This window comes from Lagopus muta, chromosome 23 (genome assembly GCF_023343835.1).
Source record: "Lagopus muta isolate bLagMut1 chromosome 23, bLagMut1 primary, whole genome shotgun sequence".
NCBI classification, from domain to species: domain Eukaryota; kingdom Metazoa; phylum Chordata; class Aves; order Galliformes; family Phasianidae; genus Lagopus; species Lagopus muta.
The window spans coordinates 4,709,687-4,736,479 of NC_064455.1; the positions used below are offsets into that span (position 1 = coordinate 4,709,687).

Here is a 26,793-nt window from a genome sequence, read left to right on the forward strand (position 1 = left end):
CTCAAGTCTGCTAAGTGAATCTGGTTGTAAATAGAAAGGGAATGGGTTTCAGTCATTGTCACAGTGCAACCCTGGGAAATGCACAGCATGCAAAAGTGCACCAAGAGCACAGATAGTGCTAAACGCATGGATTTCTACAGTCAGTCAGCAGTGATGGAGGAGCTTAATTGCATATGTCATGAAATATTTAAATAGATAGTGACCAGCATGTGCAAATCTGGTATCTAGACTTGTACAGCTATTTATGTATTATAAACAGCTGATGCTACGCTGTGCCAGTGACTCAGTCTTTTTTACTCTGTAGAGTACGCCATCCAAAAGTCACTATTTCTTGCAGTGCATTTTGAAGCTTATTTTTTGCACTGGGTGAAAAAGCCTATGGCAAAAAGTACAAAACTCAGAGAGGACCGGGGTCCTTACGTCCTCCTGGGCATTGATGCACTCAGTCCATAGCAGAGAGAGCAAGCAAAAACTTCCTATTTGTTGCAGTAAGTATTCTTACGTGGTCATTGACTGCTTTCCAACTACATTCAGACCTTGCTTCTGCTTCTGCCAAGGTAAGAGATGAGAAGGAAGGGAAAGGAAGAGAAATTTCCTATTACATTTTCTCATGGTGCTCTGACTGTCTGTTTCACAGGAGACCAAATTTATGTCTCTGATACTTTGATAGAGGTCTCAGAACTCTTGCTACTCAATGTATTTCAGGAATTTAATGGCCTTATTGGTAAGGTTTTACAATGACAACCCAGTTCACAGAAGCTGGAGTTTACACCACATTCCTAACACAGTCTTGCGTCAAGGCACAAGAGAGGAAATACCTTTTTTTTTTCTCTGTGTGTCTTCAGTTTTGTTTTTTCATCTGCTCTTCACTCCCTTCTAGCAGTCGAAACTCCCCTCCTTATCAGCTTTCTTCCTGTAGCACAGCCCTGTGCTGCTTTGATCAATGGGAGACTGAGAGACGCAGAGCAATAGAGGGTGAGATTAGAAGGAGCTCAGTGAGACGTTGTTTCGGGCTCCGGTGGGCACTGTGGTGTGGTGAGATTGAGAGGGCATTATTTGTCTCAATAAGATGCCAAAGCTAATATTTTTTTCAGTAGTGAAGTGTTGGGCTTTTGCAAAATCTGGGTGTGCTGAAGGTCAGAAATTTTGCTTGGGATAGGCATCAGGTTGTTGGATAATCAGTTCTCTGTGAAGTCTACTCTACTGTTCTGGGGTTATAACAGTATGAACTTTATCTCTGTCTACTGAGAGTTCCTGAAAATTGACATGAATAATCTATGGAGTGCCCACTGTCTGTTTGTTTCCAATCTTCCCTCTTTTGGTCTTTATGATTTTCAGGAAGCAATGGCAGTTGGAAGGAATACCATGTGGATTTACCATTCTTCTGCCTCACTGGTACTGTGGCAAGCATTAAGCACAGCTGCAACTTAGAACTGCTGGAAGTTTAGCAGAGCTATTGCGTGTATTTTTTGTTGAGCCTGTGTCTTTGTCCATGGCAATGAGGAATGGGATTATCATTAACAGCTACCTTCCATTCCAGTGACATATTTATTGCCTTCTGTTGTCTTAACAGAAGAAGTGAAAGCTGTTAGCTGTATGGCGACAGGATAAATTTTAGTTATGCATATCTGTTGTCTCTCCACAGCTCAAAGAAATGTACGGATTGATTGCTTTGTCATATAGCTCTGCTGATTGCTTCCTGCAAGCCAGTGTGCATCCTTAACTCCAATTGGCTTCATTGGAAATTGAGGGCTCTTGGAGCCTCTTGGAGGACTGACTTGGCACGCTCCTCTGCGCCTTCAGCAGACACACTCAGTATGTACGAGCTTCACTCCATCCACTGGCAGAACACAGCTATTGCTGAGTAAGGAGAAAACAGAGAGCCAAGGGGTGAGAGCCTGGTTGTGTGAGTGCTTGAGACATTCTTCCCATCCTGCTGTGAATTTGGGCAAGCCACAGAACTTCCCCCATCTTGGAGTTCTGTGTTCTTAAGTTACTGTATTCAGTTAAAAGTCATGAGGGGATCACAGGCTGTGGCACTGGGAACTGCATGGTATGAATGATAAGTAGGTGTACGATTCTCCAGTTATAATAGCAGTGTAGAACGTTTCCTTCCTGGCCTTAATGATTCCATGGATTCTTTTTCAGGCCAAGTGCTGGTCTCAGCCATCCAGTCTCACCAGGTGAACTCTCCCTCACAAACACTGGAATGCACAGTGGTGTAGAGAAGTGATCTGATGAGCAGTGCAAAGTAATGGTAAACAGACCAGAGATACTCCTATGACCTCCCACAGCAGCTGTGTTGTCCATCATGGGAGGAAAGGTGGAGAGAAGAGTGAAAGGTAAGAGATGAGAAGGAAGGGAAAGGAAGGGAAATTTCCTATTACATTTTCTCATGGTGCTCTGTCTGTTTCACAGGAGACCAAATTTATGTCTCCAATGCTTTGATAGAGGTCTCAGAACTCTTGCTACTCAATGTATTTCAGGAATTTAAATTGATTCAGAAAATGTAAAAGGGAAAATCCTGATCTTTTCAGGTGGAGAGAACAGTCTCCAACACAACTGTGAACTTTTGGTGTTTAGTTTGTTTCAGACAGAAGATTTCCCTGCAGATACTGTATTACTTTTAGCGTAGACTCTTGAACCTGATTCAGCTTTCATTTATTTGATGATAAGTCAAGTTTATATCCAAAGAAATCACGGTGTTACTGTGCAAAGACAATCAACTCCTTCTTCCCTGCAGTCATTCTCTGCATTTGCTTTACTATCACTAATCTCTCCTGTAGACCTACCTTACTTACAGTCATCTGGCTTTAAAAATGGCCTACAGGCATATTTGTCGTAGTGTACAGGAACAACCTCTTGGAAAGGAGATATAAAAGGAGATATAATCAGTCAGTACTCAAGCAGGGAAAGGAAACAGTAGAGGAGGGAGGGAGAGGAGAACTCTCATCATCAAGTGCACAGGAAGGCTGCTGAGAGTTCTGCTGTGCTGAGGAGCCGTTGCAGCTATTTGCCACTGCTTTCATCGTTTCTCAGCTTTATGTACCAGATGTTGCTGTAGGCATTTTACTTCCTCTTTTATTCTTTAAAGGTGACGCTGCTATTCATGAAACTGTTGAATGCTGGAATAATGAAATTCTGCAGAAATCCCTGCTGTTCCAGGCAGGTTGATCAGAAAGCACCACAGATTTGACTGGCAGAGCCTGCAGCAAGGTAAGGCCACCAGCCTGCACTTTTGGAGTGCCTCACTGCCACAAGCACTCTGTCTGCTCCTGCCTTTTCCTTCCTGATTATTTTTTTTAATTGCTGGGCATCTTTAGTTCTGTGACACTACTTGAATTTGTGCAGACAGCTTTTCTTAACTGAAGATTACCCTTGTTGGCTACTGAGGCATTAATGACTTCTGACCTCGGTGTCTGCCTGCCTTCTGCAGATGCCTTCCAAAGCCTGCTGCAGGTGTTTTTCTGTCTTCAGCTGCGGACTGCTTTGGTTGTCCCAGGTTTCCAGTCTCAGACACAATGTTTATTTAGGGTGGGAGAGGTAACAAGCTTTCCTCCTCAGTGTTTGTTTTTTTATTAGAACAGCAAGCTTCCCAGAGTGAATATTTACAAAATCAGGGGCTTGCTAGCAGAGGTCATTTTTATTTCAAGTCCTCATAGCTACATTTGTGTGTCTTTGATTTCAAGCCCAGGATTAATACTCCTATTGCAGTTACAGCATTACAAAAACATACACTCGTGTCCTGGACCTTACTGGGCGCATGGAAGCTGAAAGCTATTTTGTGTATTTCAAAGAAGCTGTCCAGATTTGTTTGGGTCTGGGGCCACAGTTATACTCTCTTTTCTTTCAAAAGCTGATAGATTAATAGCTCCCTAAAATATAGTTCACTTGTACTTAGGATGCAACAAAGCTGAAAACAACTCTTTTATACCCAATAATTTTTGAAGCCTTCAGAAATAATCAAGTACTGCCAGGAGGCCACGCCAGTTGTTTGTGAGAGCCAGTCCAAATTGCTTCTTCCAGTGCTTTAACCTCTGAGACACCTCGTGGTGGAAGCGCTCACTGCTCGCTGCAGGGCTGGCATCTCGGGAAGAATCCATTTTAGAACAGAACTCGGGGCCTTCGTTCTGCTGCAGATGGAAGTGGCTGAAGTCGTACAGCCTGGGGAGATGCTAACGTGGGGAAAAGGTGGGTCTCTGGCAAACTTTTTGTTTCAAACTTTTAAAGCCAAAGGGAAATCCATTTTGTTAGGCAGTGAAATCTGCCTTTGTGCAGTACTTCACAAATATTTATGAGATTGATGATATTTTGTCACAATTTATGCAATTTAACATTCACAGTTTCTGCCCAAATAAAGAGAACACGTGGCTTTCCCTTGGGCTTCACTTCCAGTTTGTTTCGTTTGACCTAAAACCGAACACGTAATGTCAACGTGAGCCTTGATGGGTTAAAGCCCTCATTAAAAATATCACTTTGTTCTAATGTTAGCATGCTAAATGCAAAGCCAGTGCACCACCACTGAAACCAGCCCCATTGAGTGGATGGGAGCCACTTTGGGCTGTTTTCTGTCTGAGAACATGGGATATTCCAGCCATAACACCGGGTTCTACAACTTCTTTGTTTATCTACCTGAAGGTATGCTTTGGACATCTGCTTTCTTATCAGCAGAGGGGACAGCAGAGAGCTGTGCCCCTCGTTTACAAGGGGGGCTTGTAAACCCCTCTGCAGATGATTCTTCTCAGTTGGAAGGAAACCTTTACCCCCCTCCCCTGCCAGGCTCCTCACAGCAGCTCGGGTCAAAGCGCTGCTGGCCCAGACCTCCCACGTTGGCGTTGTGTTGCGCTGCCGCGCTTGAACGAACACATGGGAAACTTTTCATCAAACCCGCCCTCAGAGCACAAGTGACACCGGCCGGGGAGGCCCAACGGAGCCGCCCCGTTGGTGGGGCCGAACCCAACCGAACGGAACCGAACCGCCGGGCTACCGGGCTTGCGGAGCGCCAGCAGCCGCTCGGCGGGGCGGGCGGGTTCGCGCCCGACTGACTTCCCCGGCAGCCAATCGAAAGCTGAACTTCCGTCGTAACTGACCTCCCGCCGGTCAAACTGTCCAATCAGCACGCAGGAGGTTAACGGATCATCCTGTCCCGATGTCGGCGGTCAAATGAGCCAATCGGCGGAGGGTAGGTTCTTTACCAATAGGATCAAAGAGTTTGCGGAACACGGGCGCGCCATTTGTCGCCCTACCTATCGGTCTTCGCCGCTGCGGCAGAGGATTGGTTAGTGGGGAGGAGGGGGCGGTTTCCGGGGGCGGGGAAGGTATATTACGGACGGACAAAGGCGGCGGCGAGGCCCTTTAGTTCGCCGCCATTTTGAGCAGCGGGCTCTGAGGAGCAGCAGCGGCAGACGGCGCGCCTCTCTTTCTCCGCCTTCCCCACCACCATCATGTCGCGGGATCGGTTCCGTAGCCGTGGAGGCGGCGGAGGGGGCTTCCATCGGCGCGGCGGCGGCGGTGGCCGCGGCGGCCCCAACCACGATTTCCGCTCTCCGCCGCCCGGCATGGGCATGGGCCAGAACCGCGGGCCTATGGGGGGCGGCCCGCAGGGCCCCGGCGGCCCGCCGGGCGGAGGCCCGAAGTCTGAACCGCCCAAGCCTCCGGCGTCGACCTCCGCTCCGCCGTCCTCGTCCTCTTCGTCCTCCGCCACCACGGCGGGCCCCGCCGGCAGCCAGTCCGGCCCCGGGGCGCCTCCTCCGTCCGCCCTGCCCGCGGGGCAGCCGCCGCAGCAGCAGGCCCAGGGCTCCGCGCCCTCCTCCGCGCCCTCCGGCCCCGGGGGGCAGCAGCAGCCGCAGCCCAAGCCGAGCCCCAGCCCCACCCCGGCCGGCGGCCCTAAGAAAGGACAAGGACAGTCGCCCGGCGGCGGGCCCAAGGGGCCAGGCGGGCCGCAGCAGGGGCCGGGCGGGCCTCACAAGGGCGGGCCGGGCCACCGCGGCGGGCCGGGCGGGGAGCCGAGGGGCCGGGGGCAGCAGCACCAGGGACAGCAGAGTCTCTCCTCGCAGCAGGGCCCGGCCGGCGGCGACAAGCTTTCGGACGAGGTGAGTCACGGCCCCCTCCCCCTTTCCCAGCCACAAGATGGCGGCGGCTGCTGCCGGGTACGGAGATCCGCGCGCTCCCGCCGCCATCTTGAGGGGAGGAGCGCGGGGCGGGGGTCCGGGCTGCGCGGGGGGGGGGCGGCGGCGGCGCTCGGATCCGACCGCGGCTTTGCGGCGCCGGCTCCATGTGCTCTGCTTCTTCGTAGGGCTTTAAGGCAAACCTCTCACTGCTGAGGAGGCCCGGGGAGAAGACTTACACTCAGAGGTGCCGTTTGTTTGTTGGGAATTTGCCCGCCGATATAACGGATGAAGACTTTAAAAGGTTGTTTGCCAAATACGGGGAGCCGGGAGAGGTTTTTATCAACAAAGGAAAAGGCTTTGGCTTCATTAAGTTGGTAGGCATTCGTACCGTCTGCTCGTCTCCTAAAAAATCTCGCAGGTAGCGGCTTATAACCCGATTTCCTAAAACTGGGTTTTAAACTTCCCCCAGGAATCTAGAGCTCTGGCAGAAATCGCCAAGGCAGAACTGGACGACACCCCCATGCGGGGCCGGCAGCTCCGCGTTCGCTTTGCCACGCACGCCGCCGCACTGTCAGTGCGTAACCTTTCTCCTTACGTGTCCAACGAGTTACTGGAGGAAGCTTTCTCCCAGTTCGGTCCGGTGGAGAGAGCTGTTGTGATTGTAGATGATCGAGGTAGATCAACGGGAAAAGGCATTGTTGAGTTTGCGTCAAAGCCAGCTGCCAGAAAAGCGTTTGAACGGTGTACTGAGGGAGTGTTCTTGTTGACGACGTAAGTATTTTGCTTCTCAGGGTTTTTAGTTCGAAGCGGAGTAAAACTGTCAGTTCCTTCTGTTATATGAGAACAAGGATCGATATAGAAATGTAAAGCGTGTGTATTTTGTATTTAGCACCCCTAGGCCAGTAATTGTGGAACCGTTGGAGCAACTGGATGATGAAGATGGTCTTCCAGAAAAGCTTGCTCAGAAGAACCCGATGTACCAAAAGTAGGCACGCTCTTTTTGCTATAATGAGTCTGCAGATAACCTAGTATGGTCACTGACTGTGTAAGAGTTAGGGTGGTTTTCAGAACCTGGCTCTGAGTATCACAAATGGTGCATAAATATCAGCCTGATAACAGATTTTGGGGCTAAATGTAGGAGTGTAATTGCGCAGCTCAGAAATCGGGTGTCAGCTGTTACAGCTTGTTCTGTTGTTGATAATTGTAGTGGTGAGACTTATGTTGGTGTTCCGTTGGGAAATAAATGTGTTGGAATTATTACTTTGAGAAACAAAGTAAAATCTCAGGTTGCTACACGGTTACCAAATGTATGGACTTGCCTTACCAGGAGACCACTGTGCATGAGAGTTGGTAGATGAGTTTTAGGTTAGGACCTGTGCATGTAAGCCTGTTTGTTGTAGAACTGTGCTTTTCAGGCTGCAAAAAGGAGTGGATGGAGAAGGCCTTATGGGTGTTACATGAGAAAGTGTTTGAAATCACTTGTTTTGGTCAAAGACTTCAAGCACCTTAGTAACCATGTTCCTGTAAAGAGTGCAGACCTGTGTAGTGTTTTTCCTGAGACCTTAAAAGTACTTAGAATTGGTAATATGTGAAAAGTTCTTCAACTTTTCTATTTTTTCCATTAACTATTGCGTCTCTTAACTTCAGCTGCTTTGTCAGCATAAGCTGTCAGCTCTCAGATGTTTTGAAGGCTAGCTTAAAGTAAATATTACTCTGCTTTAGCACAGTACTCTGGTAAGTCAGCTCTGGAAACTCCGTGCTCAGGGGCTTTTTCAGCAGCTGTCTGCATATGGGCAAAGGGCTCGTCTTAGTTTTGGATTTTGCATCTGGCATTTGCCTGCAGAGGAGGGTTCTGATGAGGAAGCTGCAGGGTAAACATGCAGTAGAACAGGAAGCAGAACAATTTGCTTGGATGTGATGGTGCAGGAGACGCTCTGTGTTTGCCTTTGGTGTAGTTCTTGAGTTAACTTAAATGCTGCTGTTTAAATCCATAAAATGCTGTATGGTTTTGATTCTGTCCAAGCAATCTTTAATCACGTTGTTGAGGTGATTCGCGGTTTCCTTTGTTTCCTTGTGCTTGGCTGTGGTGCCAGTGATTTTTTTGTTGACCTTCATTTTTGAGGCTTGTGCAGCCTGGCTGAGCATCTTCCTTTCTGCAGGGAAAGAGAAACTCCTCCCCGTTTTGCTCAGCCTGGCAGTTTTGAGTTTGAATATTCCCAGAGATGGAAATCTTTAGATGAAATGGAAAAACAACAGAGAGAACAAGTGGCAAAAAACATGAAAGATGCCAAGGACAAACTCGAGAGTGAGATGGAAGATGCTTATCATGAGCATCAGGCAAACCTCTTGCGTCAAGGTAATGGGCTCCGAATTCTTTGTCTCCTCATGCTTGTTCTTGCTCTGAATGCTGCCTTCAGTGCCTAACTTGCTAACGGCTCAAATAAGTGCGCTTCCTCAGTCTGACCTAAAAGTATGATTAAGACCAGTGCTGTGTGGTGTCTGCAGTAGTAGAATTGATGTTACTCTAATTCAAATCTGAATTTAAATCTGAGTTTGTGGAGCTCGTGCTGACAGACTTGGTTTCTGCAGACCTTATGAGGCGTCAGGAGGAACTGAGACGTATGGAAGAACTCCATAATCAGGAAATGCAGAAACGCAAGGAAATTCAGCTCAGGTTGGTCTGGCTTTTACAGGATTTTTCAGTTGTACGTTTTTTAATGGTTGATTTGTGAAAACTTTCTTCAAGAAACTCAGTTTGTAGATGAGAAGTTGAACAGCAGTTCAAGGTTTTTTTTCCTTGATTGTTTTTTTTCTGAAGCGTAATCATTAACTGAAACTGCTCATATGTGGGGCTGATGTCTGCTGTGTGTGACTGCTGTGGTTTAATAATCTGCTCTGGGTTGATCAGGCAGGAGGAGGAGCGTCGCAGACGGGAGGAGGAGATGATGATCCGTCAGCGAGAGATGGAAGAACAGATGAGAAGGCAGAGGGAAGAGAATTACAGTAGAATGGGTTATATGGATCCCGTAAGTGAAACTGCTCTGTTTCCTGGATTGATGACCGTGCTCAGAGATTTCCAGAGTTCTTGCATGTTGTTGAGGTCGTGTTCTGCTTCCTTGAGGTTAGAGGTGGTGTCTTTGTGTAATTGAGGTGGTAGTAGTTGGCTGTGCGCACGCTTTGTCTCCTGAGAGGCTGGGTCTCAGTCGTAGCTTCTGTGCTAAAAGTTGTTTCTTCTATGCAGAGGGAGAGAGACATGAGAATGGGTGGTGCCACCACAATGAACATGGGAGGTAAAGAATTTTTAAATGATTACTTAATGTGGCTACCTCAGAAATTGTCAGAATATGATTATATATTTCTCTTTCTTAGATCCTTATGCTTCTGCAGCCCAGAAATTTCCACCTCTTGGAGGTGGAGGCGGCATAGGTTATGAAGCTAATCCAGGAGTTGGCCAAGCAGCCATGAGTGGTTCTATGATGGGAAGTGACATGGTAACGTATCCTGTGATGGCTTTAGTTTAGCACAAGAGAAAAGTTGCAGTTGGAAATGAAGTTCTGTGTTCGGTTGTGTAAATTTCACTGTTAACTGCTGACTTTCTCGTCAGGTGTTTAACATGGAGGAGTAGTTTGGCATTATGTAGTGCTAGTTTAGTTAACCATTACGGTAGTTTACGCAGTTGGAAGTTGTTTGTAACTGAATTCAAATGTGCTGTTAAGCATATTTGCAATTAACTCTGACCTTATTGGACTTGAGAAATTCTGCATCACAGTTAGGCTTGGAAGGATTTTTATAAATTCTAGAGAATACGAAAATTTTCAGAATTCAAATAACAGTAGCAGCTGTTGAGTAATGTGACCTTCTGTATGGGCAAGTGAGATGATCGTTCTCCTTTCCACAGTTGAACATTGCATTTATTTTGGCCCTTCCAAGCCTTGGTAGAATTGATGCATGCTGTTAGAGATATGCTGTTAATTCAGAAATCTGCCAACGTCTCTTAAGTAGCAGATTAACTTAAATAATGGGAGCAGCATATCACTTACTCTACATGCTGATGTTTGCTATAGAAAAGCAGGATTGCTGTCTTTTTTTTTCAAGACTTAGGGCACGTTCCAGTGGTCTGACTGTAGCCATTTTGTGGTTCCTGATACACAAGGGAATGAAATGATAGCCTGTTCTTGTTGCTTTCTCTTTGTTGGGGATGACTGTAGGTAGAGTTTGTTAAGGCTGCTGCATATCTCGTGCTCCGAGGTATGGTTCCAAGCTGCACTATTTTTGGCACACTATATGTGTGGATGGGCTTTGAGCCTGCTTGGTGTTATCACACTGAAGCAATGCTGATCCAGGTTAAAGAAATGCTTACTGGGTATAATGGAAAGCTGTTGGTTGAGGTGGTGATACTAGCGTGCTTTCACCCTCCTCTTACAGGGTGTACTGTGTTGCACAAGCTGAACGAAATGATTTTTGGGTGGGTTTAGGCCTCTGGCTTAACTTTGTGAGCTACCATAACAGCTTATCAAATATCTTCTGTTTTGATGGGAACTGTGTCTTAGAAACCATAACTCTGCAGAGCCGCAACGATTCAGCAGACAGTGCTGGTGGCCTTAATGTACCTGTAGTCTACTGATACCTTTAGGCAGCTCTTAAGCTTCCAGCAAATAGTTAGGCAGTCTGTGGTAAATGCTGTGAGTATTTTTCTCCTCTTGAAATTCCCGGTACAGGTGCATGCTGAACGAGTGTAATACCTGAAAACGTGTGACAGGGAGATGGCCTTGAGTTTCTTAGGATGGGGGATCTCTGCCACACAGTGCTGTCACAGTTACTGGGCTGACATCTTCGTGAGGGAGAGGAGGTAGACTTCAGCTGCCACAAAGTAGGCAGGAAAAAGATTTGTTAGCATTTGACATAACTTTCCTTGGGAGGAGTGAAACTGACTTTGAGAAGCGGGGTCTGAGTTTTCAGTTGCAGGTACCTTTTGTAACAAACAGCCCAGCATTGTTCTGTTACTTGGTAGCAGAAAACTGTGCTTGAGACCAAGGTCGAGAGCTTTTTGTTAAAATTTGGCAGTTCTGTACATTGAATACTGATCACAACTACTGTTACAGTAACTGAATGAAGTACGTGCAATGGGAGGTGCTAGCAAGAATATCTGAAGTCTCTGCTTTATTGCAGGGTAATTTAGCTTTTACATCTTGGTGTGAAGCCTTTCAACACTGAAGCTGTGAATTTTTCCAGGAGCTTGTGATGAAGGTGGGGTGGGAAGGGATCTATTGACTGGATGCACACAACCCTTTGTGCATAGTTCTGACCTGAAACGGAGTCAGTTGTGGTTCTCTGAACACACACTGCACATACAGCAGCAGTTTCGGAGTGTGTGGGATGGAACAGAAGCAAGTCTTTTGATGGAGCAGTTGCGTTGGTTAGGTAAATCACTGGTCATGAGCTTTTTCACATTTTTTTTTCTTCTTGTAATCCAGTAGCGCTCACTATCAGTTTTGATTACTGCCTAAGGCCTCTACAGTTTAGTCAGCAGACCGTAGTCTTAACCCCATCTTGAAAAGCACATGGGCTCTATTGCAGCACATGCCATTAACTGGTGAGTAGGCATTCTGTTTACAGTGACATTTCATGAATGTCAGCTCGTACTTCAGTGAACTGAAGAAGCTCTCTCTGGCTAGGCTTGTTTGGAAATGACAGTGATGTAATCTAAGCTTTTATCGCACTAAAGGTGAGAAGTTTGCAAGCTGTTTGCATTAACTTGGTTGAAAATTGCTAGAGCTCATTGTGAAAAGTTGTTAATTCACATCTGCACTAATGCTTACATTTCTAGCACTGCAGGGAGGATCTGTTCTTTGTAACAGATGTATGAGAATGCATCAAGTGGGAACATACCTCAAGGCATGTATTACAATAAACTAATTTTTAAATTACCCTTTTTTCCTTTCTATGTTCCCGGTACCTGTGGATCGGCTCAATGGTGATTGTATCGACGAACCTTGACTGCGGAACCTTCTAAAAATATATACTTAACACACATGGACATCAACTACATATAATGAACTGTTAATTCTGTTCCAATAGCGTCCTGAACGCTTTGGGCAGGGAGGTGCGGGGCCCGTGGGTGGCCAGGGTCCTAGAGGAATGGGGCCTGGAACACCAACAGGATATGGTAGAGGGAGAGAAGAATACGAAGGCCCAAACAAAAAGCCCCGATTTTAGATGTGACCTGTAGTTTCATTCCAGTTTGTTTTGTCTGTCTTGTTTAGACACCAACTTTTTAATTCTTGCATTTTAGTAAGAAAGCTACGTTTTTATGGATGTTAGAAACTTACTGACCTAATATTTGTAAGTGGTCTGTTTGGGCAAGTACAACTTAATTATGTAATGCAGTGTTTCAAAACAAGTTTAGCTGTTTTTTTGATGTATAACGTCCCTAACTTGATGGCAGTGTACGTTGTGCCACTGAATTCCCAAAGTGTACCAACTTTTTTTTACTGTGCTTCAAATAAATAGAAAACTAAATGCAGTAACTCTTCTTGCCATTCATGGTTAAATTAAGAGGCTAAATATAATATAACCACACCTTCAGCAGTAAACTGAGAGTCTTGCCATAGAGATCCAACTAGGCCCAGGGTGTGGAACTGTAGTGAAGAGCTGAGATCTCTTCCATTGAAGCCTCTAGCCTAAGACTGGGACAGATAGCTTTAACTGCCCAGTAGGTGCAGATTTTTGAACGTTGGGCTGCAATAAGAAAGCAACTCAAAATCTTGCAGATGCTGTCAGATAACGGTAACGAAAGCTACGCTGCAAGCAATGCAGTATGTAAAGCATTTCTTACCTTAGCTCTGGATGACGGGTGGTGGGATGGTTGCACTTACCACCTTGGCAGTTACTGCTTGATACTTTCTAAAGGCTTTAAGCAGAAGACTAGCAATGGTTATTTTAAAATAAATCCATAGAAAGACTTGTATTGACTGACTCCCTAACTTACGGGTTATTAATGAGATATTTATATGCTCTTAAGCTGTTTGAGATTGCAGGATCTGGCCTTGCTCCGTATTGTGTACCTGCCTGAAACTGCTTGGCAAAAAAAACAACCCAGAAGTGCTGCTCAAGTGATTAGGGGAGAACCTGCTAATTCATACTTGTAACTTGCTTATGTCCTCGTGCTAATTGAGTGGACTAATTTGCATAGCTCAGAATTCAATTGTATTATGGGGGCTGCAGGAACTAGTCCTGAATCTTGTAGCTGCTGGATAAATCATAAAAGCCTGTATGTAAAATACAGAGAAATGAGCATTCTTGCACGATGGCTATTGTTATTATTGATGTGTAGAGGTAATGCATCAAAAGCAGTATCTAAATCTGGAGTTAATGCTGCACCGTACAAATAAATTCCCTTCAAGGCTGTTTTGTAGATCTGATGAATTCGTTAGCTTGCTGTTAATTTCATTAACTCCCCTCAGGAGAATTTCAAAGCATTCTGGACTCAAGGTAGTTGCTTTGCTTATTATTACATTGTACCAGATAAGCTGGGAACACGACTTCCCAGCATAAAATGCCTTGGTGTTAATGCAGGATACATGAACCTGCTTAGCACACAGTAGGTAGACGTAGCTGGCTGTACCTTCATGCAATTCCCCAACTACTGAGCGTTCTGTAAGTAGTTTCAATCTTAACAGTGATCTTTCCACTCCTCGTGCTGAGCATTGGCTAACTCTAAATTCTGTGCTAAATTCTCTGTGGTTAAAAGTTCAGTGTCAGATGTGCAGTATCTTAGAGTGCAGATGATCGCTCGTGAAGTGCTCCCTGTAAGTGCTGATACCCCTTAAATGACCAAAGTGGCATGTTGTGAAATACTGGTCCCAGGTAACACTGACTGCAACATTCAGTGCACCAAATAGTGACTCAGCTGGTTTGGTGAATGCTTTTTATCTTCCCAGAAAAGTTTGGAGATTGATAACGTGCTAAGACAATGAATTGTTACTCAGGAAGCTCTGAACTGGCAGTTCCTGCACTGCAGACCAGGTATCTGGGAGTACTTGTGTTGGATATTGAGCTTAAAACCAGCAGTCCCACTGCAATTTGCTTCAAGGAGAACTAAATAATGCCTGTGTTTTCTGCAGGGTGTTCGTGGGACACCCACAAAAACGGAAGGTGTCTGAGCTGGGGAATTCTGAACGCAAACATGAAATTAATGTTTTCAGTTTATTTTTCAGATGACATGTCATTCTTTATTAAAGAGATGCTGGTGCATATCCTAAAGTACGTTCTTTTGTAGCTCTGTAACTGAAGAGTGGAGGATGCTGATGTCCTTGTACCTTACAGAGGTGGTCTTTTGGTACCCTGTTTTGTACATAAGCTACTGCTGGTAGCATAGATGAGTTGCAAAAACAATGACTATAGTAAATATATGGAGAGGATTTGGCAGTTTTCAAAAGATCTGAAAGCTCGGCTAAATCTGGCTTGGTTGTAGCTGCATAAGCAGAATCTCTAAAATGAGCTCTGCTTTGAGTTGCACGTATTCAACAGGCATGACAATTAAATAGCCAACTTCACTTCAAGACCTTTTAAAGGTAGTGTCTTAAAAGCTGGCAAACATGTCAATGTTAAAACGTGATCAAGTTATGAAACGTGGGAGGTGAGAAGCTCATGTTCCTTTGATCTGTTTGATGAGGTTTTGGACTTTTTTCAGCAAATCAGATCGATGTAACTGAATCATGAAAACAACTAAGAAAAGTGCTTGGTTGGTCAGACCTGTTCCTGGCTGGGTCTGCCTTGCATAACCTATTTTTGTACTGGACTTGGAGGACATTGGCTGTTGCAATTTAGCTTTGTTTTAACAAAATTTGAGCCCTTTTTGACACTTGATATCTAAAAACTGCAGCATGTAGAAACTGGTATCTTCATATCTTCACACTTTCTCAAATGAATAGAGAATGATCCCATCTTCTGGTGTAGACACGTTACACTAATCATGTATACAGCTGATGAGAACCTGAAACTGCTTTTGAGATTTTGTGGTATTTTTGTGGTAGAAAAATTCTTGGCTTCTCCTTGGCAACCATTTATTGTGGCAGCAAGCTTTTGCTGGAGTTTCTGAGACTGCAATTTACACTTAAAACTAGTGGCCTGCTACATAACTGCACTTAGCCAGCATTTCTGCAGTTCATAACTGTGAGGAACGTAGTACCACAAATGGCAATGGACATTAGGACCCGGATGTAGTATTCCTGCTTGCTCCAAGATTCTCATTGCCGACTGCATACAGGTAGGTAACAAGCAATATAATATAACTTGGTGACTTTCTATGTAATCTTATACTGTGGGTATTCTGACATCACACTTCTGACTGTGGAATTACAGTGCAGCACTCTTCATACCTGTATGATAAGCTTGCATCAAAGCTGCGTGGTTTTCGGTTTTAAGCTTCTGCCTTGTTCAAAGCCAGTAGGCAACGACTTACTGTGGTTCTTAGCAAAGTGCTTTCAGACCCGATTCCTTTGTACGTGTGGCTCGGCCTGTGTGCATTTCTCTCAGTTACGGTGTGACGAAGATGTTCTTGGAGGAGCTCTGTGGGGAAGAGGGAGCGTGGTCTTGCACTCAGTGAACAAGTCAACCCAGTGCTCTCAGTGCATAGAACAGGGCCGTTCAAACTTTCTGCAGTGACAGTGGCCCATTTGCAATGCATCCCTTGATGTAGAGTCTTGGCTCGGTAGGAAATGTGTCAGTAATCGCTGCTGTAGCCCTGTGTGAACTGGTAGCCAAAGCTCAGTAACGTGGTCAGCTTCAGGATGGATTGGGAATGCTTCTCAGGACATACATATGACTGCTTGAGTGAATAGCCCTGTAAAATTTCAGTAGAGCTTATTGGACATCTCAGTTGTCTTTAATTAACCCTCGATTGGCAAACAAAGTACATTTCTCTGCCTTGGACAGCGGTGAGATTCTATACTTCTGCCTCTCAGTCATCTTGGTAGCGTGATGCTCATCTTCATTTCTCATCTGTCTCGAGGATGTGATTCTAAACTCTTCATTAATAGAAATGCTGAATGTAGCTTTTCAGGATTAACGTGTTTACGTTTCCAGACATCCAGACATGCTGATCTCCAGCTCTTTTGCATGAGTTCTTGAACCTGAATTTCAAGGTCCCTTGTTTCAGCACACGACCTGGCTCGTCTGATCAGCTTTTTCAGAGGTGCTGTGATGTGTTTTCCTGCTTGATCTGCAAAGTTCTGCTTTGCATACTCGTTTCTGGTATTTTGGACCAATCTGTGTTATGTTCAAGAAAATACTCTTGCTGTCCAACACGCAGTCTGCTGGTCAGCCTTGCCCTGCTGTAGTTAGCTTACAGTGTTCCTCTGAAAGCAGCCAGCTGCACCTTACATCTCAAGACTGCAATGCTAGGCCTTTGCTTAGAGCACAGTGAGTGTAGCTCAAATCTGACCAAACAGGGACACAGTTTGTCACAAAGTCAGTTTGATTTTTATTTATTTATTTTTTTTTTTGGTGATGGCTTACTCTAAACCTGGGACTGGAATTCAGCAGCAAAACTGCTGACAGTGTGCATGCTGTCATGTAGTAAACCGGAACTGTTAATCTTTAAACCGATGCTCAGATGGAAGTAGTATTTCCAGTGTGCTCTGGACACTTGACTTTACCTGCAGGAATGTCGTGGAGGGGTTTTGGGCACATCTGCTCTATTCTACATACTTAAACTTGGTAGGGTTTTGACACTCTTGGAGCAAGCAACCTGTGACTGAACCATAGGTCTCATACCAGCTCTGACTGCCTGCAGTAATGAAACTCGGTGTGGTAGATAACTGAAAAGCCAGTCTGTAACAAGCGCGTACCAACCAATGGCATTGAAGTGCTTGCATTGTGTTTCATCTTGGTTTTCTATCTTGGTGTGAAACACACTTTTTCTCAAAAAGATCATCTGAAGCTCAGAAGTGTGGTGTCAGAATACATATGCGTACCTGTTAGGCCCTCAGGCCAGATTCTGGTGCTGTCAGGAGAGCACAGCATAGCGTGTATGGGGGCTTTACTGTAACATTAAGCATCCAAAGTGTTGATTTGCTTGCAGTTTTCCCCATAGCTAAACACTGAGGCCTGTGAGTAGTTTTAGGACTTCAGCAGTAATGGGGTTGCATGTCTCTGTTAATCATTGCCAGCTGCAGTGACATGATCAGGAAGGCCAGTGTTCTGTTCCATCACGTTAAATAAGGCTAAGCTCGTTAGAAAGGATGCATAAAAAGTATTGCTGCTCTGACTAATTACTTGGCTTCTTCCACTACTAGGAAGTTTGGAATCGGCTAATTAGCTTCAGATTTCTCTCTCCATACCAGCTAGTGGGGCTCTTAAATAGCTACTTACTGGAAAAGGAAAAAAGGGAGGATTGGCCTTCTCCCACTTCTGTCATTGCTGCTAGGTAATGATTGACATGTTAGGACTTGGCTGTGCAATCCCGCAGTGGTCTGTGAAACCCCATCTCTATAAATGTTGCTTCTGAGCACCAGTACTGAAGAGCTAACTGGGAGGGCTGGGAGGAGTGTGGCTATGGAAGTGAATCTGGAGTGTTAAAAGGATGCACAAAGATATAGTATCCCTTATGCATGGTGTTTGTTGCTATGGCATAGAAAACAAAATGTGCATACTCTCTTTCTGCTCCCGAGGGCCATGATAAAACCCAGGTGGTGGGTTGGAGACTAAACTTGAACTTTTCCCTACCTGGTCAAATCCCACTGTGAGCATTGGGATTTGCCTCCCAGCTTGAGGTGTGCACAGAACCTTGTACTGCTACATCCCTAGTTGCTAACCATTGAAGTTTGCCCTCAATTAAGCTGTAAGTAAAAGGGGGGGGAGGTCAGAAGGGAAGAAGCTGTCGCTTAGAATAAAAGCAGTAGACTTCCAGTGCTAATCTCTAGTGTCTTCCTTTGGCTTCTGAAGCACTTCTAGGACTATTGAACTGGGGGCTGCTAGGAATAAGGGGCACTGCACTCCTTCACGAAGCAGAAGGAAGAGGGCATTGTACAGGAGACAAACTAGGCTCAAATAGAAGAAGTAGCTTGATTGGAATCCTTAATGCCTTCACATAAGGGATAGTATACCTCTGGCTGCAATCAAACCACATTGTACTCAGACTGGTGATTTACGGTTTGTGCTCTGACAAGGTGCAGTTCTTCAGTCAACTACATGCATTTTCCTTCACTTCTTTACAAGTGCTTAGGCTAGCCTATTTCTGCCCCTTATTCTTCCATTTAATATTTTGGAATAGTTTGTAAATTCCCCTTCATAACTAATCAGTCCACGTATCTGAAATCTTTGCTTTTTAAGTTAGCTTTGAAATGGTTAGAAGTTTCTGTATGTTATTGTAATAACTTCACTTGTTATCCTTTAGGTGAAGATGCGAGCTGAGTGAAACAGGGGTGCTCATCCATGAGAGGTAAGCACAGCCCTGTCCTGTTCTGAATGGGAGGAATAACAAAATGGGCAGCTGGTGTGCAGTCAGTGGGAAACAAGCAGCAAGTGTGTGAGATGTGGGACTTGGTGTGCTGCTGTGGGGCTGTGACCTGGGTTTGGCACTTGGGAGCAGAAACACCTTTCTGTTTGTACGACAGATTGCAGACCTGCTGTTGATAAAAGCTGTGATGATTTTTCTAGTTCAGGAGCTGAGCATGAGCACATGCAGCGTGATGTCCCGTGATGTGAGTGGAGCAAGGGAACAAGGCAACAAGTAAGTAGAGAATGCCCTTAGGCTGCTGATCTGTTAGAGCAGCACATCGCGAGGGGGTGTGTGGGGTAATTCCTGCCTGAAGCTTCTGTGATTGATCTCATTTTTATATAAAAGCTGTATTTCTTTCGTAGAGCCAAGGTATAACTGTTGGTTTAGGCTTTTCAGCCATGCAGCATCACGCAAAACCGTTTTCTGAACACTGCAGGTGGTCAGGGCAGGAAATGATCATGCCTAAGATTGAGGCTGAAGTGGATGGGCTGGGAATGGGGTGCAGTGATTGTCAGCAAAGGAGGAGAGCAATGAAGCAGATAATTAAGTGTTAAAGTTGCTACAAAAGCTGTGTTTTTGAAATAGTTAATGAACACTGAACTTAACGAGAAGGAGCAGGTAGTGGTTTAGGGAAATAAAGTAACTTGTAGAGCTGGAATTAATGACATCTTCCCTCTAATTTGCTACTTAAACTACAAGGGGAGCTGCAGATTTGTTTAAATCTTGAGTGGAGAGCAACATGCAAAGTTCTGTAACACGAGGGAGGGGTAAGTGACAACCCAGACGTGCTGCAGCTCACCCTGCAAGTCATGAAGGTGATGAGATTCAATCAGTGAACTGATTGAATCCAGTGTGACTTGTCACTGCTGCTCTTGTTTCTTGGGTAGTGAAGCACGAAGCCACTTCAGATCTTTTAAGTTTGAAGTAGAGGACAATGTGGATGCTGTTCATTTCACCTCAAGCCTAACAAGAGACCTTAAGATTCTAGAGAGAGTCTGTCAGGTGCATGACCTTCCTTCGTGATGCACTGATTCCCTTTCTGTGTGGCTGCTTGTGATTTCTGGTGGTGATTTCTATGTTCTGGCTAACGGCACGCTTTGTACTTGCAGAAGAAGATGAAGCCCAAATGCAGTGAAGAGGAGCCAGGAACGTTCCAGGAGTTTTTAAAAATAAAGTATTTGAATTTTCTTAATGCTGCCTTGTTTTGTTGTGGAGTGCATTCAGCAGGTGAGCCGTTACGTTCTGTGTTGAGTAACTGCCTGCAGTGCGAGCCTGTGGGAGGGGAATGCAGGATGTGCTTTGAGCATTGGGTGAGGAAGGGGTTCAGGCACTGGGCTTCACGTGGCAAACACACGAGGCGACCGCCCTGAGCTGAGGGCTGGGATGTGTCTGTTTTCACCTGCTGTGCCCTTGCCCTGGCCTTGTTCTGCCAGTTGACCTACGCCAGCTGTGGGGTAGCTGTGCTTCCTGACCAGCGTGCAGCCCTGTGGGCTTTTGTGACAATGACTAGCTTGATTTTTTTCCTGGATTCTTTCCCCTGAGGCACTTGAGTTGATGCTGGAAGTTCCACCCATTCCATCCCCATCTGCAGGGCTCTGTGTACCTGTTGGATTTCTCAGTGTTTGCACATTGCTCGATTGGTTTGTCATCATTTACTCAATGACTGCAGCAGTTAAAGCTGGATGCCAGGGTTGGAGTTCCCTGAAAACCAGAGCAGTGCTTTTTTCTGCTCTTAAAGCATGAGTTTCCATGGTTCAAATTGTTTTCCTTGGATAGGACAGGTGTGATGCATTAAAGCCACTCTGCATAATTGCACTGGGGAAGGTTGGCGCTGCGCTGGAGCCGTGAGCTGTTGTGTTTCACTTCTTGGTGCAGTGAGGTGAAGGATTTGTTGGTGTTTTTGACATCTCTGCATTACTGACAGCTGTCAGATTTCCAGGAGAGGTTCTGTGGTTCCTGAACTGCAGTGCAGTGACTGCAGGAGGTGCAGTGGTGCTGCGTTACGTGCTGTTAGCAGACGAATTTGGTGATTAGGTTCTGCTAATTAGATTCATCAGTACTGTGTGATGTTCAGAAAGTTAAACTACTCACCTCTTAATTTAGACTTCAGTTCTAACTGAGGAGGAGGAAGCCTGAGGAGAGAACTGGAGCTGCCTTACCTGCAGAGGTGGCTCCTCGTGGTGTTGCAGCACTGGGGCTGAGCGCCTCCTGCCCTTGGGATCAAGTGCAGCATCTGCTGTGCAGGCAGCACCGCCAGGCTTCCCTCGTGTTTACTGCCCAGCAGAGCACCGCATGCTGGGGGGCGTCCCTTTGGTCAGCCTGGGCCAGCCGTGCATCGTGCTGCTCATCCCCCTGCTGGCAGGGCAGCACGAGAGGGGGGAAGGCCCTCAGCCCTGAGAGCTGCTCTGCAATGGCTCAAACGTCACTGTTCCAACCACTGCTGCTTCAAAGAGCATGAACTGCACTGCTGTCTTGTCTCCATGGCTGCTGTTCTCTCACGCAGCCTTTTTTCCCCTCAAATCCTGCTGTTTTCCACTAACTTGCCCTAATTCTGTTCCCCCTCAGTGACATCAGCATTCACATCTCTCTTCACCTCCCACACCTTTTATAAGCAAACAGTGCTTTTTATATTGGAAATTGATGGATGTGCTTTGGAGGGCTGCACAAAGCCCTCATTTTTTCTCTCCCTGTTGCCCTTCTGCCACCTGAGCCACGACTCGCGCTGCGTTTCCATCAGCGCACGCTGTGCCAGCAGCTGCTTGTTGTTCCCTGCCTGCTGGAGCTGAGGCGTCGGTTCTGCTGTTTCATCAGCCTGATCAACTCTATGTGCAAAGCGTGGGATGGAGGGTGGGCGCCTGTGGTGTTGGGGTCCGTGCTGGACGGGGGGCTGTGCTGGGAGCAGTTGGGGCTGGGATTGCTGGCTGCTGCTGGGAGGAGGATGGGGCGGTGAGATGCAGAACGAACGCGCCTGGGGCAGCTGCTGCTGTCTGGCCTTGTGCTGAATGGGGACGATTCCTTTAAGGCCCGACAAACGATGAACGACTCCTAGAAGGGGGTCCTTGAATCTAAAGACAGCGGGATCCCAGGTGGGGCTGGACGAGGGGTTCGGTGGAAGAAGGAGCCGCGTTTTGTCCGCAGCTGCTTCCCGTGAGGTCAGGGCTGCGCGGGGCGCTGTTATTTATTGCTGAGCTCTGAGTCATTGCGGCGATGACGCGCAGCCGAGGGGCAGCGCTGCTCCGCTCCCAGCACAGCGCACTGCCGGGCCCGGGGAGCAGAGGGAAGCAAACAGACGCTGCAATGATTTTGCTCTTCTGCACAAAAAAACTGCAGCCGGCTCCCATCTGTGCCTCAGCCCTGCTGAAGGAAGGCGTTTTTCGCAAGCAAAGGGAAAATTCCTTCCTCTCCGCGCTGCTCTCCCGCAGCTCGCTCCTGTGTGTCCCTGCAGAAGCGCTGGATCCTTTCTGCACTTAATGAAGCACTGCCGCGCGTGCGGGGCCTGGAGCTGCCGACCCCAGCGTTGCAGGGAGGGCCGGCTCTTTTCTTTCCCCTTTCTCGCGGGCCGCCAGAGCTGCGTGCTGCCATCGGTCGGTGCTCCAGCAGGGCAGGGAGCAACAATGCCAGCAGCGGCTCGGCACCGGCACCGCTGCATCCCGAGCTGCGGGCAGGGATAGGAGCACGGATAGGGGCAGGGATGGCAGCGGCCGGAGGACGGCAGCAGCCGGAAGGGCCGTCCCGATCCGCTCCGCACCGCCCCATCCCCGCCCCATCCCGGCCATGGCGGCGGCGTTCCGGGCTCTTCGCGTTCTCCTAGGGCTCTTCTTCCTGCTCGCGGGCTCCGTGAAGCTCTCGGAGCGGCTCTCGGCCGACTCGCACCGCCATATGGTGAGGGGGTCCCGGGGGGCGCCGCGCCGCACGGAGCTCCGCGTGGGCAGCGATGCCGGAGCCGTGCCCTGCGCTGCGCCCTCCAGCAGGAGCAGTTCGTGCGATTCGCGGAGGTGTTCCCCCTCAGGGACTTCGGCTTCTCCCCCTCTCCCGGCTCCTACCTGACGGCCGTCGGTGCGGTGGAGGCGGTGGCCGGGCTGCTCCTCGCCTTCGGGCCGCAGCTGCTGCAGGAGATCAGCAACTTCGTGCTTAGCGTCGTCATGATCGGTGCGTGAGAGCCGGCGGGGGGGGGGGGGCGGGGGGGGGGGTGTCGGGGATGCCCTCCGCCGCCCTTCGCCCCGTGCCAGCGTCCCGTGCCCCCCCAGGTGCCATCTACACGCTGCTGGCGCTGCGGGAGCCGCTGGCCATGTGTGCCCCCGCCACGCTGTGCCTCGGGCTGCTGCTGCTGCTCAACGTCCGAGGGCACGCAGCGCCTGCCAAGGCCAAGGCAGAATGAGCCGGGACGGAGCGAAGACGGCGGTGCTGTGACGGGAGGCCGCGGCCGTTCGGTGCCGTCGGGGAGGTTTTAGCGGTGGCTCTGCTTGCTGTGGAGCGATGTGACCGCGCTGCTGTGTGCTGTCCCGGCTGCGGGATGGATGGTGACCGTGGCACTGCCATCACTGCGGTGCTGGGCTGGCGCTGGGCTCCTGGGGGGGGCGGGTTGTGGTTTTTTGGAATAAAGCCTCTGTTTTTTTCATGCTTTGCCTCCTCCGTTTCTGCCTCTCTCCACGCTGAGCTGCAGGACTGGGGGGTCCCTGAGGTGTGGCAGGGGGTGCTGGGCTGCTGGAGCAGCGCCTGGGGATGATGGCAATGTGGGTGTCATGCAGGGGCAGCGTCTGCATGGGATGGGAGCCCTGTGGTGACCCCACATTGCGCCCGGCTGCTCACTGCACATCCAGGTGGGACAGCAGCCGTGTCCCCAACCCCACCCTATTTCAGCAGAGCTTCTTGAGCACCCTGCTCTGTCAGGGCACATCTGCCCTCCAGGATGCATTCAGTGCCCTGTGGTGAGAGCTGGGCACAACCCCGAGGTCACATTGGAACCCTGCGCATCAACCATCAAAGAGGCTGGGACACGTTTGGGGCAAACTGATCACAGCACCTCCAGTGGGGGATCCTGACCCAAAACAGCACCCAAGCATTGCTGTGTGAGGCAGCAGGGAGGGGGCTGCCTCCTCTTTGTGGTGCTGGGGGGACCGGGGGCACTACTCCCACTGAATCCCCCTTTGAAGCAAATGAAGGCACAAAGAGGCAGATTCCGGCTTTGATCCCATTTGGTTGCCCCCTCCTCCCCCTCCTTCCCCCCAGCTGTTGAGTGCAGAAATTTGACCTCTGCTGCTTTCATGTGGGGCCTGGGAAATGGGCCTGGAGGTTCCCCCCCGTTCTCCCCAGCCCACACTGGCGCGGGGGTCTTAGCATGGCTCCAGCGTGGCCTCCCCCATTACAAACACACACAGGTGCCTCCTCTCTCTGGCTGCACTCACTTCTATAGGGGTGGAAATGAAGCACTCCCAGCCCACCCGGAGCATTTAAAGCTCCCTGCAGCCCAGCTCTGCCAGACAACTCAGAGCAGCTGGAGGGGACGCGTGGTAAGCAATCAGCTCAGTGTGACTGCAGCATCCTGCTGAGCAGGGATGGGATGGAGCTTGGGACCGTGCCCTGAGTGTGGGGTGCAGGGCTGGGTGGGTGCATCCCCTATTTGCCAGTAAAAGGGAAAAGAAATGGGGATTGTTAAGGGATCTGGGGGTCTGCAAGGCAGCTCAGGCCCACTAGATGAGCCCTGCATTGATACAGTGTTGGATGCTGCACTGAGTCTGGCCCTGCTGTGCTGAGAGCCGCCCGCTGGGTGACTCAGAGCCATCGCTGAGGTGTGGGCAGCTGTGATGAGAGGTGAAATTGCTGCAGCTCTGTGCTATGGGGATTACAACAGAGAGGTTTTCCATGCCCAGAACTGGAGAACGGCGATGAATCCGTGGGTGCACAGTGCTGGGGGAGCCCTGCAGGGCTGGGGCTACAAACTGCCCCATGCTGCGACCTCTCCCCATCATGTGCTCCCCTGTGTGCTGACTTCTGGGTGGGATGTGGGGCGATGGGGGCACGGCAGAGCAGGGGGGTCAGCGTTACACCCCACAGCACTGAGCTGGAGCCAGTACAGCACCTCCGGGTGCCGCCATCTGCAGCTCAGCCCCATGGCCACAGCACAGCTGTGCCTGCCGCTCTCAGAGTGCGCCGTGCCGGCTGTGCGGATGGGGGCCCAGGGGGGGGGTGGGGGGGGTGGGAAGAGCGTCTCTATGGAGCCAAGCCAAGCCCTGTGCTGGATTCCATCTCTGCAGGACCCTGGGATGAACATCTCAGCGCCGGCCACGTGCGTGCCCAGCGACCCGGTGCAGTTTGTGCTGCTGCCCATCGTGTATTGCCTGGTGCTGTGCGTGGGGCTGCCGGGCAACCTGGCGGCCCTGCTGGTCTTCCTGCAGCGCGGCAAAGTGCGCAAAGCCGTCCGCATCTACCTCATCAACCTGACCCTGGCCGACATCCTCTTCAACCTCACGCTGCCTCTCTGGATCCCTTATTACCTGGCCGGGGGGGATTGGATGCTGCCAGAGGCCGCGTGCCGCCTGGCCGGCGCCGCCTATTACCTGGCGACTTACAGTGCCGTCACCTTCATGGCGCTCATCAGCGTGGATCGGCTCAGCGCAGTGCGCCGGGTGCTGCCGTTGGTGGGGCGCCGTGGGGCGGCGTTGGCGTGCGGTGCGGCGTGGCTGCTGGGTCTGGGCTGTGCTGCACCCGCCCTCAGCGCCCGGCAAACCTCACCGGCGCGTGCCGGAGCCACCGCCTGCTTCGAGCAGCACGCGCGGCAGCGGGCCTATGCCTATGCCATGGTGGCTTTCTTTGCCGTCGCCTTCGTGGTGGTGCTGGGTGCTTATGCCTCCATCGCCCGCTCGCTGTCCGACACCGCCGTCCCCTCCTCGGGGTCGCACCGGCAGCAGGCCCGCGCCATGGTGCTGGGGATGCTGCTGGTGTTTGCGGTGTGCGTGGCTCCTTATCACCTGATGCTGGCTCCCTGGGTGGGCAGTCGGCCCCCGACGCCGCCCTGTGGGCCCCCGGCCGCCCTGGATGTGCTGCACGTGCTGAGCGTGGCTCTGCTCAGCCTCAACAGCTGCCTCGACCCCCTTGTCTACTGCTTCTGCATCCGACGCTTCCGTGCCGACCTGGGAAGGACGCTGCGTGCAGCCGCTCATTGCCTCCCGCTGTCCCCATCTGCCCCCCATGGCTCGGCTCCCGGTGGCCGTGCCATCTCCTTCACCTCCACATAGGGCCGGGGGGGTTGAGGGGCTCCGTTCCTCGGGGGCTTCTCACCTCACGCCCCCATCTCCATCCGCCCCCGTTGTGCTCTCAGCGCATCCCCACGCAGTGTGGGCGCGTGGTTCCCTTCTCACATGTGCACAGCACAGCGCTGCCATCCCCAGCAGCCACGAGCCACAGTGGGGAGCAAAGTCCGAGGGTTCCATCCCCTCCTGGGGGTCCCTCGGGGATGTGCACCGCTGAATTTACTGCACCGCTTTGAGTTGGGGCCTCCCGGTGGGGCCACGCAAAGCCCCGTCCCTCTCCGTGCCCTCGGCGTCACTCCTCGGCCGGATTAAAAAGGAATGAGCCGACAGCTGCCCGCCTCTCTTTGCCGAACGCCGGGACGCAGCCGGGCACGGGCAGCCCCGGCCCCCCCCCCCGTTCCCACCCGTGGGCCTCGAACCCCCCCGCGCCGTCTCCTCTCCCCGGGGAGCCCTCGAGCGGCAGAGGCGGTGCGGGGCCGTGGCGTTGCGGGGGAGGCGGGTGGTGTTTTCCAGCCCCGTTTCGTTCTGTCGCCGCCTCAGCCCCGCATCCCCGGCACCGCGCGAACGTGAACGGTGGGCGCTGCCCTGCGGCCGGGGGGGGCTCCGGGGGGAGCGGGAGGATGATGGAGGGGATGGGGGGAGACGATGGCACAGGTTGCCCCACACCTGGGGGTCTCAGCCCCCTGGCAGGGCTCTCGGCACGGTCGATGCTTTGGGAGGACGTAAAGCAGCGGGCGGGGGGAGAGGGGCTGCGCGGGGTCCCGCTGCTACAGCATGGCCTCGGCCCCCAGCCGCGCCGTCCGGCACCCCCAAAACCTGTGTCTTGCTCCCCTCACATCCCTCTGGGGACGCTGCTGGGGGCAGAGGGGCTGCGCCGCATGGATGAGGGCACTGCGCTGCGGCGGGGGGGATTTCCACGTGCCGCAAACCG

General features: G+C 50.0%; 3 protein-coding genes across 7 annotated transcripts; all 3 read left to right on the forward strand.

Annotated features, from left to right (window-relative positions):
* Nucleotides 1-5,339: 5,339 nt before the first annotated feature.
* On the forward strand, nucleotides 5,340-19,805 carry SFPQ (splicing factor proline and glutamine rich). 5 transcript variants are annotated; one of them, XR_007380967.1, is made up of 12 exons: nucleotides 5,340-6,092; nucleotides 6,296-6,484; nucleotides 6,580-6,881; nucleotides 7,000-7,095; nucleotides 8,270-8,466; nucleotides 8,700-8,784; nucleotides 9,019-9,136; nucleotides 9,352-9,400; nucleotides 9,480-9,601; nucleotides 18,508-18,552; nucleotides 18,771-18,843; nucleotides 19,722-19,805. XR_007380967.1 is itself a non-coding variant. In XM_048968746.1 (11 exons), exons 1-10 carry the CDS (start codon nucleotides 5,445-5,447, stop codon nucleotides 18,526-18,528), a joined length of 1,827 nt encoding a protein of 608 aa, XP_048824703.1. In that variant the 5' UTR covers nucleotides 5,340-5,444; the 3' UTR covers nucleotides 18,529-18,552; nucleotides 18,771-19,715. The 5 variants fall into 5 exon arrangements, 3 of the variants coding, with proteins under 3 accessions (XP_048824703.1, XP_048824701.1, XP_048824704.1); XM_048968746.1 differs by lacking the exon at nucleotides 19,722-19,805 and having other exon boundaries at nucleotides 18,771-19,715; XR_007380968.1 differs by lacking the exons at nucleotides 9,352-9,400; nucleotides 9,480-9,601 and having other exon boundaries at nucleotides 19,722-19,800.
* Nucleotides 19,806-22,367: 2,562 nt separating this feature from the next.
* TMEM35B (transmembrane protein 35B) lies at nucleotides 22,368-23,230 on the forward strand. Its single transcript, XM_048968927.1, has 3 exons — nucleotides 22,368-22,494; nucleotides 22,581-22,761; nucleotides 22,860-23,230. Exons 1-3 carry the CDS (start codon nucleotides 22,387-22,389, stop codon nucleotides 22,988-22,990), a joined length of 420 nt encoding a protein of 139 aa, XP_048824884.1. The 5' UTR covers nucleotides 22,368-22,386; the 3' UTR covers nucleotides 22,991-23,230.
* A 1,594-nt stretch (nucleotides 23,231-24,824) lies between these two features.
* LOC125683970 (platelet-activating factor receptor-like) lies at nucleotides 24,825-25,847 on the forward strand. Its single transcript, XM_048925557.1, has one exon. It carries the CDS (start codon nucleotides 24,825-24,827, stop codon nucleotides 25,845-25,847), a length of 1,023 nt encoding a protein of 340 aa, XP_048781514.1.
* Nucleotides 25,848-26,793: the final 946 nt, after the last annotated feature.

Bases quoted from the DNA above. Each gene is read 5' to 3' on its own strand.
- SFPQ (XM_048968744.1), top strand. From the start codon at position 5,445: ATGTCGCGGGATCGGTTCCGTAGCCGTGGAGGCGGCGGAGGGGGCTTC. The intron at 7,096-8,269 runs GTAGGCACGCTC...TCCTTTCTGCAG, and splicing joins AAGAACCCGATGTACCAAAA to GGAAAGAGAAACTCCTCCCC. The intron at 9,401-9,479 runs GTAAAGAATTTT...TCTCTTTCTTAG, and splicing joins CACCACAATGAACATGGGAG to ATCCTTATGCTTCTGCAGCC.
- TMEM35B (XM_048968927.1), top strand. From the start codon at position 22,387: ATGGCGGCGGCGTTCCGGGCTCTTCGCGTTCTCCTAGGGCTCTTCTTC. The intron at 22,495-22,580 runs GTGAGGGGGTCC...TGCGCCCTCCAG, and splicing joins CCGACTCGCACCGCCATATG to CAGGAGCAGTTCGTGCGATT. The intron at 22,762-22,859 runs GTGCGTGAGAGC...GTGCCCCCCCAG, and splicing joins GCTTAGCGTCGTCATGATCG to GTGCCATCTACACGCTGCTG.
- LOC125683970 (XM_048925557.1), top strand. From the start codon at position 24,825: ATGGAGCCAAGCCAAGCCCTGTGCTGGATTCCATCTCTGCAGGACCCT.